This window comes from Rhamphochromis longiceps, linkage group LG23 (assembly GCF_057381845.1).
Source record: "Rhamphochromis longiceps isolate RC_006_pf linkage group LG23, R_longiceps_female_GT1.1, whole genome shotgun sequence".
Lineage (NCBI taxonomy): Eukaryota > Metazoa > Chordata > Actinopteri > Cichliformes > Cichlidae > Rhamphochromis > Rhamphochromis longiceps.
Window position 1 is genome coordinate 3401509 of NC_140578.1, and position 11712 is coordinate 3413220.

The 11712-nt window shown below is 41.2% G+C and overlaps 1 protein-coding gene across 1 annotated transcript; it reads right to left on the reverse strand.

The window, feature by feature from the left end:
• Nucleotides 1–489: 489 nt before the first annotated feature.
• s1pr3a (sphingosine-1-phosphate receptor 3a) lies at nt 490–5836 on the reverse strand. Its single transcript, XM_085398792.1, has 2 exons — nt 4975–5836; nt 490–4267 (listed from the first exon to the last, which is right to left on the reverse strand). Exon 2 carries the CDS (start codon nt 4157–4159, stop codon nt 2960–2962), a length of 1200 nt encoding a protein of 399 aa, XP_085254918.1. The 5' UTR covers nt 4160–4267; nt 4975–5836; the 3' UTR covers nt 490–2959.
• Nucleotides 5837–11712: the final 5876 nt, after the last annotated feature.

Here is an 11712-nt window from a genome sequence, read left to right on the forward strand (position 1 = left end):
CTTTGTTTTGGGACCTCCCCACCCTTTCTCATAAAGCATAAAAACATAAGGAGCTCACCTCCCCACTCTGGAGGCAGCTGGAGGAGTGAGATCAGTAGCAAAATCCCAGCATAGAACTGAGCAGTAAAAGGGGTGGAATACAGGTGGGTTGCAAAGTGGCTTGCAAAGATACCGCAGCTCTGGGCAGGTTAAGTCAGCATGGACTGTTTTGCTGAGATTTGGCGAGTGGAATGTCTCAAACTGCTTCAGCTGAGCCGTCACCCGGTGCTTGGTGACACTGAGATCAGCTGATCTGCACAGCTGTTAAATACTTTGGTCCCTGTAAAAATCCCACATTGTTGTAATCTTGACCACTGTGATTGTGTTGCTTCTATTTTGGACAATTCTGCCTATGATTTTTTTCCCCCAAGTTATTTATTCATTCCTTGTTTTTCATTGTATTGTCTATGTTTTGGAGTAGCAGTCCATCTTGCTGTTACATTATTTGTACATGATAGTGCCAGAATATTTAGTTTACTTTTTTTTGCCATGACATTAAAAGATTTATCTCAAACTCCAAACTTTATGTTAAGGAGGGGATGAAGAATAATCATCCTTTTTGGAATAGATTTGATTTAACGTGTTTTAAATATCGCTGGATCCCCTCGGTGAAATTTCTGAGAGTGAAATTTTCTATAATTCTGTATGTTGCTTATTTTTATGGATTTTTATTTATCTTCTATTCTTTGCAAACCTGTTTTCAGACCAAAAAAAGACAGATTTAGCGGAACTAAAATGAGGATGTGATTTAATAAAGCAATGGTGAGGATGAAGCAGAGATTGGGTAAACTGTTTCAGGAAACACAGGATACACTGTCTATAAATCACACTACACAGCTCAACATTTGGACATTTTCCGGTGTTCCACGTGGCATAAGGCCACAATCATCCCCAGCTAATTCAGAAAAGAACGTGTTCAGACATTTCTGACAGGAAGCAGTCAGTGACCTTTAAGCTGGAAATGTTCGGCCGGTATTGCGTCCTCGCTGTCTCTCTTCATCAGAACTGGAAGTGCAGAGCCAAGACACATCCTTTAGCTGAGGCAAGTATAAAATGCCACTCTGACAGCACCTGTCTGGTCTAGCGGTGCAGTAAAAAGATCAAACTCTGCTCATTTGTCAGCTCAGTGTAAAAGTACGCTTTAGTGCAGCAGTATTTTAGGACAAAAACAAACAAATTCTTTCCTTGTCTTTAGTTATCAACGTCTAGAAAATATGCTGCTTACACATCTGATTATTATCTGTTATACTCTGCCAATCAAATCATTCACACAGGTATCACTCTTTTTTTGTTAAAGAAACATCCTAAATGATTTTCATAGAATTCATACAACACCCAGACTGTTTTTCCACAGTAGCCACAAGTAGTATGCCTTTTATCGGCAAATGACTGACTGGAAAGATCAAGTCATAATAAGGATGAAGATTTTTTTTGCATTATTCATCAGCGTCTGACCCATGTCTGCATGTGTAGGCGTGTAAGATAGCAGGAACGTGCTCCCATTAGGGTATTAAATGAGTGCAGCAGGTTAAATCTGATGACATTTCTTCTCTCCTCTGTGAAAAGCAATTAATAAACCAACGGCAAATTATACCGCACATTAATAAATGTGTGGAATTCACGGCTTAGGCTTCAATAAGGATCTTATGAAGGATTGATAGTAGTAGAATCTGCCATTCATTTGGCAAAAGGTTTTTATCATCGGGTTTTATGACTATTCTTTAGCAAATTTATGCAGCTGGCGATCACAGGGACAGACGAAAAGAGAGGAAGGGGATTCGGAACGAGCCCCTGATTCCATAAAACAAAATGACGCATGAAAATCGGATAAAAGCGAATAGAATTTTATTTGCTATTTAACGTATCAGGCAATACATCACCCTCAGCATAAATGTCATTTACAGTCTACAACTTTTAAATAATTCACATCCAACACTCGTATTTACTAGTGGTTAGTTGATGGGCAAGTGGTTTGTAGATGTGCTGATGAGACCCTAAAATTTTCATGATTGTCGCTATTAGCCAGGCCGATTTTGCTCACAGTGTAGCTTCTGTTGACCTGAACCTGAAATGTCCATGAGTTGAATCCCACAAATTAACACCACCTCCTGCAGCACTACCATCAGGGCATACTTTACTATGTTGCCCACTAGTGGTAAGAATCAACTACTAGCAGTGTCATTTTTCCTTCAACCAACAGGTTTTTTGTTGTTTTTGGTTTGTAATTATGCACATCACAGCCTGATGAGGCTGCTAGTCTGGCACTAAACTTATAGAATAGGTTTCTCTCACAGTGCATTGCAAATAATCAATAATAAAGTGAACAGTAAAGTCCTAGTACCATGATGGGTTTCATGCACACAAAGCAAAAAACAAACAAAAAATAAAACACTGCTGTGTAGCATTAAGGTGGCAAATGTTCTCACAGAAAATAAATAGTCTATCAAGTCAAGTAATGAAAAATGCAGGTGTTTGAAGATTTCCTGCGTATAGTACATGCAAAAAAAAGAAAAGTGCAAGAATTTGATCATTTTGCTTAAAATGACAAGAAAAAAAAACCAACTCAATGACAGACAAAACACTAAAAGAGTAAATCATGCTTTACGGCATCCCCAGTCAATATGAATTCAATGTCAAAAATTTCTAAATCCAAGTAAGTCTCCGACGCTGTATTCGAGCGAGTTTAGTGTTGGAAAAGACATCTGAGTTCCTGTAAATAGTGGCTTTAAGAGTTCCTTTGTACTATGATTCAGAATCAGATGCATTTGGTTCCAAATGAATTTCTGAATGTATTTATCATTACTTCATCTAAGCCATGCTTCCCAAACGACACTGTACAAGCAAAAAGTGGCTGGTAGCAGGATTATATCAGACCAGTCTGTTTCTGTGTAACTGTAACACCTCATTTAGGCTTTTCCATTTAAAACTTGTTGAGGGCTGGCAGCGCTCCCGCCTTCACAAGTACAGCTGAAAGCAGGTCTGCTGGCCCTGAAGGATGGGGCACGGCAGTGGCGGAGGGATCTCCGTGCTTGTTGTCTAAGTTCACAGGTGTGGGAACCTTCCCTCTATTCATTGTAGACTTCCCATCCCCGCTCCCCCCTCCTCCACCAAAACTTGTCTTGCTGTTTTCTCCTGTGGGGATGATTGTCCCTAGGTTGGGGTTGCCCACTGCAGGAGTCCCAGTGTGCTCCATGCTGGTCTGACAACAGCACAGCAACCGGAAAAATGCGCTTCTCATTTCTCTGCTGGACAGAGTATATATGAGGGGGTTAAGGGCAGAGTTGAGTACAGCAAGGGCAATGAACCAGTCCACCTGGTAGAGAACAGGGCACTTATCTGGACTGCAACCAACATCCAGCAGGAGCAGGAGAAACAAGGGAGACCAGCACATGACAAAAACCCCAAGCACAATAACCACCGTACGAAGCAAGGCCAACGAACGCTCTGAAGGCCGGCTGCTCACCCTGCGGCTACTGGAGGTCACCAGACGGTAGATCCTGATGTAGAGTATAATGATGGCCACCAACAGGGCACTGAACACACTGATGCAGAAAGCAATATAACTCTTAGCATAGAGCGGCAGCACTGTGGAGCAGGAAGGCAGATTGTTTAGGCAGTTCCAGCCCAGGCTGGGCAGAGCACTCAGCAGTACCGACACAAGCCAGCAGGCTACCAGCAGTGCTAGAAGCCGACCTCGACCTGCTGTCTCGCAGGGGCGCAGACGCACCATTGTCATGTGCCTCTCGATCCCAATGGCCAGAAGGCTGAAGGTAGAAGCGCTGAGGGCTACGAACATGCTGCCTTCTCTGGCCAGCCACTCCAGTGGTGTCAAGAAGAAGGTTTTGGGTCCCGAGGTAAAGATGTTAACCATGTAAGCCACCCCAGCCAGCAGGTCTGACAACGCTAGGTTTCCAATGAGAAAGTACATACGGCTATGGAAGCGCTTATTCCTCCAGATGGCGAGGAGAACTGTAATGTTCTCCAGAACAATCAGCACGCAGATGAGAAGCAGCAGCACCATTTTACAGGCCCCACTGACGCGGGGCCGTTCCCACTTTCCCGAGTGGTTGTAGTGGATGACTATGACAGGGTTCATCCCCTCCTCTATTTGATTACTCATACTGCCTGGCCCTTCTTGACCTTCCTCGGTCACACAGCAGAGGGCGGCACAGCACTGGACACAGAGGCAAGGGTGGTCAAGTTGGCAGAGTCACATCCTTTGAGGAGCCTGTGAAGAAAAGTTAAAAGATAACGTTTAAAAATTACTCGGTTTTCTCTGAGCTTGGGAACTAAAGAAGATTATTCTATAGAAACATCAAATCTGCATTGAAAAAAGGAAAGTATTGCCAGTTTAAAGCTATGCAACTAAGCAAATAAGTACATCAGAACAAAAATCCCTTCAGACAAGTGTCCTGACAAAGACAGCAGTGGCACTTACAGGTTAAATAGAACACAGTCTCATGAAGAAACTGAAAACAATCAGATGATCTAAGCTGCCCGTTCTTTTGTTCTATCCACTACCACTTACTTCAAGTACTTACAATTTTGGCATTATAGTTGAATAATGAGTCTAGGGAGTGTTTATGTCATCATTTATTATTCTTTCTTTCTTTTCCTTAAAAAAAGAAAAGACTTTTATAAAGGTCTTTAAATGATCCAGAAATGCCCCCCTCACAATGACGCTGAACATAAATTAAGTTTCTTCCAGTTTCAGAAACAAGGCACAGTGTTACAGCCAACTTCTTTACAGAAGTAAAAAATGCCAGAGGCTTTAATTGAAATCCTGCCTCTGCGTAACTTTCCTCTTCCTGACTTTCCTGTTTTGTGAAAGTTATCAAAAATGACATAGAGCTCGTGCATTGTTAGCGCACAGTCTTTGCGCAATCGGTGTGTTTTTCTTCGCTCCCGCAACAGTATGCTAGAAAGTTATCCTACCTGTCAGAATGATGTGGCTCGTTTGAACATCCCTGCAATGAGCAGATTTCCAAAAATGTCGAAGTTGTTGTTTTATTTGTTTTTTCCTCTCGTGCGTAAAGACGCAGAATTGATGCGTTCCAAAAAGGCGATATACTCGATGTAAAATTAAAGTTTCATGTCCTTGTCCGCTTAAAAATAGCAGTAAAGTAAAGACCTCGTTAATATCCACAGTAGGTTCTGTCCTAACTTTCCAGCGTCCTCTCACTTTGACTCTCCAGCTTCCAGCTTTGACTGTCCCGGTCTCACCCCTCACAGCCAACGGGGCGGGATTTTCCCTCACCTCTCCATTTGGTTTTCACCATTAATTATGAGTCAGGAGAGAAGTCGAACCCACGCGAGTCATTGCGCTATACTTTTGAGCCGTGCAGTGTGAATGATACCGTTTATTTTCCAAGTGTAGGTCAAAGCGATTTGTTTTTGTTCTCCGTGGTCAAAGGACAGCTGACTATTTCAGAGAAGAACGTCTAATTTGTTTCTTCCAGTGTGTCATAAAATTGCTGCTCTTACTTGTTGCAACACATGTAATAGATTTTGCCCGTTGGGCCTTAATACGCCGCTTGCATTACATCACTGTAGCACGCCTGTTGTTTTGATCGTTTGATGTTTACCAGTATAAAATCATATTCCTTAAAAACATCGGAAATGTTGCAGAGGAAAATCACAAACCAAAGTATATCACTCTATCCAAAGGTTAATATTTCATTTTCATAACACAATCAGCCATCTGTGGAATATTCTCCTCCACTGACAGGCCAAGAAGTTGCTGGAATCCACTCATTGTTTTTCATGCTCAGATAAAGGATCACTGAGTCCCTTTAGTGCTCTAGGAGTGTGAGATAGGTCAGACCTCTCCCATTGGAGCCAACTGGAAGGATGGAAAAGGAAGAGTTACAAATTTCTTATCCTTTTATGCACTTTCTCTGAACAGATAAGATACTGGGATATTACGTACATGGGTGTCATCTCTAGCTTGTGGAGTTCTGACAGTTTGGTCATTGCAGAAAGGTCCATATTGGCGAAAAGGGTTAGGGATGGATTTGTGAGTTCCAAAAAGGAGATATACTCAATGTAAAATCAAAGGTTCATGTCCTTGTCTGCTTAAAAAGTAGTAAAGTTGACCTCCTTAATATCCACAGTAGGTTCTGTACTAACTTTCTAGCATCCTTTCACTTTGACTCTCCAGCTTTGACTGTCCCAGTCTCATCAGTCCTGGCCAGCAGGGTGGTATTTTCCTTCAACTCTTCATTTGGTTTTAACTATTAATTATGAGTCAGAAGGGAGTCAGAACAGCATTCAAAGGGAAAAAACAAAAATGAAATTGGACATAAGTAAGAAGGTAGAAAACACTATGGCAAGCCTTATCATTATTGCATAAAACCACTTTATTTAGTGTACCTTCTTAGTATCAGGTTGGACCTCCTTTTGCCTTCTGTCCATTACACCACATCCCAAAGGTCTGTCAAGCCCATTTCAGTAGAGTGAATTTATTGTCATGTTCAAGAAACCAGTTTGAGATTATTTGATCTCTGTGGCATGGCTTGTCAGAAGATGGGTACACTGGTTATAAAGTGACAGTCCCATTGATATCAAGGTAACAAAATGTGCCAACAAAATATCCCTGATAGTATTACACCACCATCGTGAACTTGAACCGCTGACAGAAGGCAGGATGGGTCCATGGTTTCATATTGTTTACAACAAATTCTGAAATTAGAGCAAGCGACATTTTTTCAAGCTTCTATTCCCTAACATTGGTGGGCACGTGTGAACTCGTGGTGTGGTTTTCCCTGTTACTGCTTCAGGGTTCAGTGTTGTGCAGTCGGAGATGCTGTTTTGCATACCTTGGTGGTAATGAGTGGTTGTTTGGCTCGGTGTTCCCTTCATATCAGCTTCATGGACTCTGGCCATTCTCTCCTGACCTCTGGCATCAACGAGGCATTTTCACCCAGAGAATTGCAGCCCACTGGATTTTTCCTCTTTTTTTCTCTTTTTTTCGATGTTCTCTGATGTTTCAGTGTTCTCTGGTTGTGTGAGAAAATCCCAGTACATCAACAGTTTTCGAAATACTCACACCAGTCCAACTGGCATCATCACTGATTCCATATTCAAAGTCACTCAAATTGCCTTTATTCTCTAATCTGATGCTTGGTTAGAACTTCGGCAGGTTGTCGTTACCGTGCCCAAATTCCTAAAATGCGCTACTTTGCTGCCATGTGATTGGCCAATTGAATATTTGCATAAATGAGAAACTAAACAGGTATACCAGAGGAATGAATGGTGCTTTCCCCACTTTTCCTGCTATAGTGTAACAATGGAGAGACTATTTTAATTCCTGACATTATTGATTTGTAACAAATCAAACATAAGCTTTCAGTGTTAAGTAAAGACGGATAAATAGTAGTGAGACCACGTTCCCCCACTTTATGTGGAAACTAACTGCACTGCATTTTTATCTGCATAAATTCACTCAAGTTTATGAAAGTTAACACTCTCGTAGGAAATCTGCCCTAAAAACAGTAAGAAATTTGCTGATCTGTGGTTGTATACCTACTGAAACCTAAAGAAAACTGGCAAAAAAACGCTCAAGGAGTTGTGAACAGTTATAACAGTTATGGGAAGAAAAAGAAATGACAAGAGAAAAGTATAAGCGCATGGAAAAAATTAGCTTTTCATTTAGCTTTCAATAAAATACAGCCATTTGTCAATAACATGATCGATGTTAAACCTATAACCAGCATAATTTGTGTGTCTGTTTAGGTTACATATACTTTGAATGTGACTACGTTTCAGTCATTTCGACCTAAAAGTGAAAGTAAAAAAAATACAAAACTACACATGAATATACTGCAGTGAAGTTTAAGGACGGGATCCAAGGCCTTGTTCTGCGGTCACAGATTGATTTGACTTGTGCTGCTCGATAAGCCTATTCCAAGGCAAGGTAGTCATCCTTGATATGTTTTAAAAGCATCTAAAAAAGAAGTGAAAGCGGGGGCTATTTTGTTTTGTTTTCCCTTTTTCTCTTTTCTAAGAATGGCTCTGTTTTTCAAAGTGTCCATCACTTCCATTTTTTTGTTTTCACATTCTTTGTTTTTCCTGGATCGAAAGAGCTTGAGTAGCATTGGACAGGGTGGAAAATGGCTCTTCTGGCTAACTCAGACCGACAGCGTAACAAATAGTGATGAAAAGAAGAAGAGATGGTAAGAGACAGAAAAAGCAGGAGGCCAAGGTGCAGCCGAGCAGACAGCTTCTTCTTATTCCCGCTGTATCGCTGGCTCTGTGATATCACAGATAGTGAGCGGTTACAGGCAGCCTGGCCCTCTTACAAATGTCAGCCCAGGGATGGTAGATTAATGAATGACCTCCACAGCTGTTGACTTTACCCTGAGAGCAAGAGATGTACAGACACTCTGACAACACATTTATAACCAAAGAAAAACACTCCAAAGGCCTTGGCTCGGTGTTGGATACACACTTCCTAGATTTTTGGTGCTGTGTTGGAAAGAGGAAATGCTTCAGGTCACCAGATCCTGAAAACTAGGCCCAGTAATTTGCCATTGCTCTGCTCTGTGTGTGTGCATTGTGCATATGCATGCACATTAGTGAGTGAGTCAGGGCACAATGACGCAAGCTCCAGTGGTGAGTTAGATGTTTGGGAATGCAAAGTGTAGTGGGAGCGAAGAAGGAGCTGTGGTGGTGGAAAAGGAAGGCCTCTTAGGCCGTAGACCCACTGCCCTCCACTCCTGCTGTTTACCCACACCCACTAAAAAAATGTTCTGTTACAAAATTAGACATACATAGATTTACAGTACGTATATTAAGTATGCACACATCGTTATTATTTATTAACGATGAATTTGAGAATATTTTATGTCCTCGATAAGTAAATGACAACTGATGTACCACCGTAATCCAACTTTTGATGGGCACCATGCAGATATATGTAACAATAAATGTAATGTGTGCGTTACATTTGATTAGATTGGTTTCCTTAACTTCTTTAATAACTACATTTGGTTGAAGTTTGGAAGAGAGCAGCATTAGACTCTATTTTCCTTTGGTTCGCAAATCCATCTGTTGTTGATGAAAATAGCCAAATTTCAGTTTGTATAAACCATGCAACCATTTGGCAGGCTGAAAGGACTGAGCTCAAGAAGAGACCGACCAGTGTTTGATTTATCTTTAGTGTGACAGAGAATGTTAGTAAAGACAAAACTTTTCCTTCGTTTCTAAAGGGCTGCCAGTTTCTGTCTGCTTTTTGGTGGAAGTATCCACCACAAGTATCTGTCTGAGGACGGGGGCTAAGGTTACATCAGTGTTTGTCTGAGTTTTTGGGCAGAGAAGATATGGCCAGACTTTTTTTTTTTACCTGATGGCATTTGGTTTGTGAAATTGCCAAACTACATCATAACTAATAGGTATGAATCGAATTTAGGTATTCAAATTCAAGTAGTGTTGTGACATGTCTAAATGTCTAAATTGAGCGTTTGAGCTGTTAGCTCTGCGGCAGTCACCACAGCCTTTGGGTTTTGGAATCTAGACTTTTGGCTGGATAGTGACATGTTGTTTGGAGGAACCTCTGGATATACTAATTTGGTGTAGCCCCCATTTATTAATTTCAGTTTTGGGTTTGGTTGCTGGAATTTTGCCAAAGCGGTGCAGATTTGTTTTCTAGAACTCTCATCATGGGAACATTTTGCTTTCAGTTGAGAGGTTAGCAAATCTGACAGATGTTTTTCTTTTCTTTTCTTTTTTGCTTATAGCTATTTGGCAGAGGATCTCTGTAACATTATTCACAAAATGAATATTCATTGAAAGGTTGAAAGGATGAGTTTTTTTCACAGTTTTATGTGTGCATGTACATGTGCAAACATGTTGACTGAAATTTATCGTTGGGGAATTCCATGTAAAAACCTTTAGTTTACAATCTTGTACATGCACAGTCATGAGGAAAAGAAGGTTTTCACAAGACTCTGTGCGGTCTATGAAAAACTAAGTAGATTCCATGACTCAGTAACTTGTAGAACCACATTTAGTAGCAATAACCTGAAAGTTATTGCAGGCATTTCTTTATGCACATCCCTCTTTAAACTCATATCAGTGTTTAAGTTGAATTGAGACTCGGACTTTGACTGGACCACTTATATATATATATATATATATATATATATTAGGGGTGCAACGATACACAAAATTCACGGTTCGGTTCGGTTCGATACTTTGGTGTCACGGTTCGATATTTTTTCGATACAAAAAAAAATGTTCATGCCTTTTTAATTTGTCATTTATTAAAATTATAAATATATATTTTAACTCAAAAGTACAGTTTTTAAATTTAACCCTAACCCTTGTGCGTGTTTTTTATTTTGACAGCGAATGCGCACCTGCGGACCACTTATGTGCAGCCCTGGTTATTTAGCTCGTCATATTGCAGCCACAGAAATTATTTTGTCCATGAAACCATAAAGCTGCACTTTCTTTTTGCCTTATAGTCTGATTTGTCATAACTTCTCCGTTTTGTGGTAAGCTTTTCCTTGGCTGTCACTTCTTCACCCTGACCTGTCTTATTTGGCTCAGCAGAACTAAAATATATATCTGTCTGTGAAGGTCATCGTAGTCAAATATATATCCTGCTGCTTTTACACGCGCACTCACATAAGCTCAGCGATTCTCTGCGCGATCAACCTCTCACATGTTTAAGCTGCGGGAGATTTCACTTGTCATGTTTGCATAGTAAGCTAACGATTAATAAGACGATGTCAGAGGAATTGGTGCGCAAATTATCATCACTCACAGATCAGTGCTGTCGCTCTCTATACACAGTTCGCACGATTGCAAAGTGAAAGCAAAAAACAAGCGCAAATTCAAACGCGATTTCAATATGTCACATATTGACAGTGGCTCACCGATGCCAATGACATAATTACCCAGCTACATTTCTGAAAGAATGCAAAAGCATTGACATATATTTTTCCTTCCTACAATAGCCCGACGGGCAGGGCAGAGATAGATTTTGGTAGCCCGACTGGAAAAATCGCTAGCCCCGGGACATCGGGCTAGCGATTTTGCGAGCCCTGTATCTGATTGAGGAATCACTCATCTTTGGAAAAGAGAGTTTATTACAGAGAAATGGCTCTTTCCAAAATAAAAGCTATACTATACGCTTCTTCTGGGCTATATTCTCAGCAGCATATTGTAGCGGGTCAGGGCTGTTCGGGGTTCTGTTTGTACAGTTATGTTTTGTTTATGTTGCCATAGTGACGGGTGACGCCCTCTCGCTGCGACGGTGTGTCCTTCCGGGGTCAGAGGGCGCCCTGTGTGTTGTTGTTGTTGTTGCTGTGCGGTTGCCGCGCTGAGCAGTTAGCTAGCGGCAGTGTTCTTCTGCAGATGTCAATAAACGGCTGTGCTCCCTGGCTAGCTCACGGGAAGCAAGACCAAACGACACCTCCGTCTCCTCGTTGTCTGAGCTCGCCACAATATTAAACATATCAGGTCCCCATAAGGAGAATCATGTGCTAACGGCTGTCTAAATGACTCGGGTAAAGTTTGTAGCATGCATGCTTGTTGTTTTTGTCTGCTTCCACTTGTCTTTGCACTAGGATGATGTCGGCGTAAATGTGCAGTCATATTCGTTGTGTTCCCTCTAGTGCTGTCAGCGTTAATCTCGTTGAAATGACATTAACGCCACAACACGGCAAA

Coding starts and splice junctions, on each gene's coding strand:
- s1pr3a (XM_085398792.1), bottom strand. CDS start 4,159: ATGAGTAATCAAATAGAGGAGGGGATGAACCCTGTCATAGTCATCCAC.